The 3,057-nt window shown below is 33.4% G+C and overlaps 1 protein-coding gene across 1 annotated transcript in view; it reads left to right on the top strand.

Moving 5' to 3' along the window:
* The first annotated feature begins 817 nt into the window (after positions 1-817).
* LOC104530930 (STT3 oligosaccharyltransferase complex catalytic subunit B) overlaps positions 818-3,057 on the top strand; it is a 30,245-nt gene continuing 28,005 nt past the window's right edge. Inside the window, 2 exon segments of the mRNA XM_010175665.1 lie at positions 818-927; positions 2,640-2,927. Of these exon segments, the coding sequence (XP_010173967.1) occupies positions 2,655-2,927 (273 nt within the window). The 5' untranslated portion in view covers positions 818-927; positions 2,640-2,654.

Here is a 3,057-nt window from a genome sequence, read left to right as displayed (position 1 = left end):
TGAAGTTTGAGAAGTTGGAAAAATTATGTGCCAGAAAAGTGGAAGATTAATGCCTTGATGGCAATCCATGGATGTTTATTAATGGTATATGGGCAATGTGGAAGGCTGAACTGAAGGTATGCGTGGGAGGGCTTTTGTTCTACAAGGAATTTTGTGCAGCAGAGAAGGTACAAACTTTGAAGATGAAACTTCATCTACATAGATTCTATGTTGTGTAGATTCTTACTGATTGAGAGAAGGGAATATGTCAAGACTATTAGTTTTACAGTGTAAACAAACAGACTGATTCCCTCTGCATATTATTACATTATATCACCTCTCAATGTTCCATGAAACAGAGCAGCAGCAGATGTACTGGGTAGCTATCCTGTCTCAGAATGGGAATCTTGCTTTGATTCTTACATTATCTTAATTCTGCTTAAATGGTGTTCTGGATGTGGTAAATAATTGGTCAATAGACTGTATTTGAAAACTAGCTTTAAAAATGAATGCAGAAATGACAGGAGTGTTTGTGAGAGTGACAGAAAACTTTTTAATCTTTAAAAAAAAACAAAACCCTAAAACTGTAACATTTCATCTGTGTATAGACCCTGGCTGTAGAAATGAAGAAAATATAATGATTAGTAACTGAGAGCTGAGTAATTTACTTTAAAACGCTATAGATTTAGAGAGGACAATTGTACTTATATACTAAATGAGGTGCTAAAGTTTAATTACTTTCTAAGTCTTAGAAAACAGATGACTTCAGGTATGACTAAAACTTAGCTTCTTGATTTTTATCTCCCCCCACCCCCTTCTTTTCCTCTCTTCCCTTCTAGGTTTAACTATAGATCAACACATCATCTTGCATCCCATGGGTTTTATGAATTTTTAAATTGGTTTGATGAAAGAGCATGGTATCCACTGGGAAGAATAGTAGGTGGAACGGTAAGTATTGTAACAATAACTTAAAGATCACTTTGCAGTAATTTTTTTGAACTTTCAATACAACTTTGACATTGATAAAAGGAGAATCTTAATAAAATATGCTTTCAATTGTCAAATTGCTGCAGAGGGAATAGCAAGATGTTTTTAATTTTTAGCTGCAAGAACTAAGTAAGTCTACATGCTTTGGTCTTTATCCAAAAGCATACTGTTAACAAGAAGTACAGAACCGAGTTTTACTTCCTCACATTACTATTTATAATAGTAATATAATAGTAATAAATAAGGATATTATGTAATTCTGGTACATGAAATAAAGAAAAAAAAAATACAAAAACAATTATCTAAACCTCTTAAGGCACCAGTTTTAATCCAGTTAGGGTTTCACTGGGTAAAGACTTTCTGAAATTAAATCAGCAAGGCACCTCTATGAAGCGTCAGGAATAGGTAAGATCAGTATCAGTGCAAGTTACAAGACAGGAAAGGTGTACAAATCAGTATTATCAAATCAGAATACAAATATTAGTAGAATAGCTTAATAACACTAACACAGCCACATTACTTTAATGTGCATTAAAACTTTTAATTTAAATGCATTTACAAAATTTTTTGTAACAATGAAATCACCTTTTTTAAGTATCTTAGAGATGCTTGAGAGTCTCTTTATGTAACATACTTAGGTTTTTTCCATACTTGTCTTATATGAAGTAAAAAAGCTGAGGAAATAGAATTGAAATGTTGATTGCATATGTTATTTTGTAAGTCACATGGTATACTATGTTTTAATAGTTTATCTTGAAAACCATCTCTCAAGGATGTATACAGGAGAATATTCTGTCATCTGTTAATTTAATTTAGTACATTGCCCTTCGTAGTTTTCTAAAGAAACGAAGGCAGGTGAAGTACATATTAACTTTCCTAGTGCATATTGATTTTTCTAATGTTGATATATGTGGGAGGATAGAATTCCTATTAAGAATATTTTAAAGTTCTCCAATATTCTGTGATGAGTTCAATACATTTGAGTAAGTCTATGCTACCTTTCCTGGAGGACATCTTAATTCAGTTTTGTAAGACTTTATTTTAATCCTTCATATCCAAAGATACCTACAGGTGTCTTGCAAATATATAATACTCAACTGACTGCCTGTGAGCTTTTCAGCTTAAAAAAAAATAAATAAAAAAAAAAAATCTTGTTGCAGATTTTTTTTCTCTGGGTAACCAGAAGTGAAAGAGTGGCATGGTACATTTTGGAGGAATATGGATAGGGCTGGGAAATGTTGTTGGGTTTTTTCTTGTTGTCTTATGGTTTTGTGGTTTGGTTTTTTCTTAAAGCTGTTAGCAGTCTTCAAATTCTTTTGCAAACTTTAGCTTCTGCTTTCATACCTTGATGACAAATTCTTATTATATGATAAACATCAGGCAAGACAGGATATTATCTGTATGCTGCTTATTCATTTACAAAATGGATTATATGTAATTGTTAGCATTTGGATAAAATTTAAAGAACCTCTAGTATTCAGTGGTGTTGTCAAAACATAATTAAAGTAGTATTAACATAATCCCATGAGCTTTACCTGCTCACTGCTTATATTAGCTTAAGAAATGACTGTTTCATTGCAAGGTATATGCAAATACACCTACCATGGTGGGTTTCTGCAATAACCTAGTGGTTTGTTTGTTTTGTTTTGTTGTTTTTTTTCTCCTCCTTTTAGGTCTACCCAGGACTGATGGTGACAGCAGGCCTTATACATTGGATTTTAAATATGCTTAACGTGACAGTCCATATAAGAGATGTGTGTGTGTTCCTAGCACCAGTTTTTAGCGGCCTTACAGCTATTTCTACTTTCCTGCTCACCAGAGAACTGTGGAACCAGGGAGCAGGACTTTTAGCTGCCTGTTTTATTGCCATAGTTCCAGGTTACATATCCCGATCAGTAGCAGGATCATTTGACAATGAAGGCATAGCTATTTTTGCACTGCAGTTCACATACTATTTATGGGTAAGTAATTGCTGAGTCTTTTGATTTAGAAAGGTTTCTTGGTTCCTCCTCCAACCAAATGACTGATTTTTCTTAGAATCCATTGAGTTCTTATTTTCCTCCCTCTCATTCCTCTTCCCCTTGGCTTTTG

Source organism: Antrostomus carolinensis, unplaced genomic scaffold, assembly GCF_000700745.2.
Source record: "Antrostomus carolinensis isolate BGI_N321 unplaced genomic scaffold, ASM70074v2 scaffold609, whole genome shotgun sequence".
Classification (NCBI taxonomy): Eukaryota; Metazoa; Chordata; class Aves; order Caprimulgiformes; family Caprimulgidae; genus Antrostomus; species Antrostomus carolinensis.
This window is presented reverse-complemented; position numbering and strand designations above follow the sequence as displayed.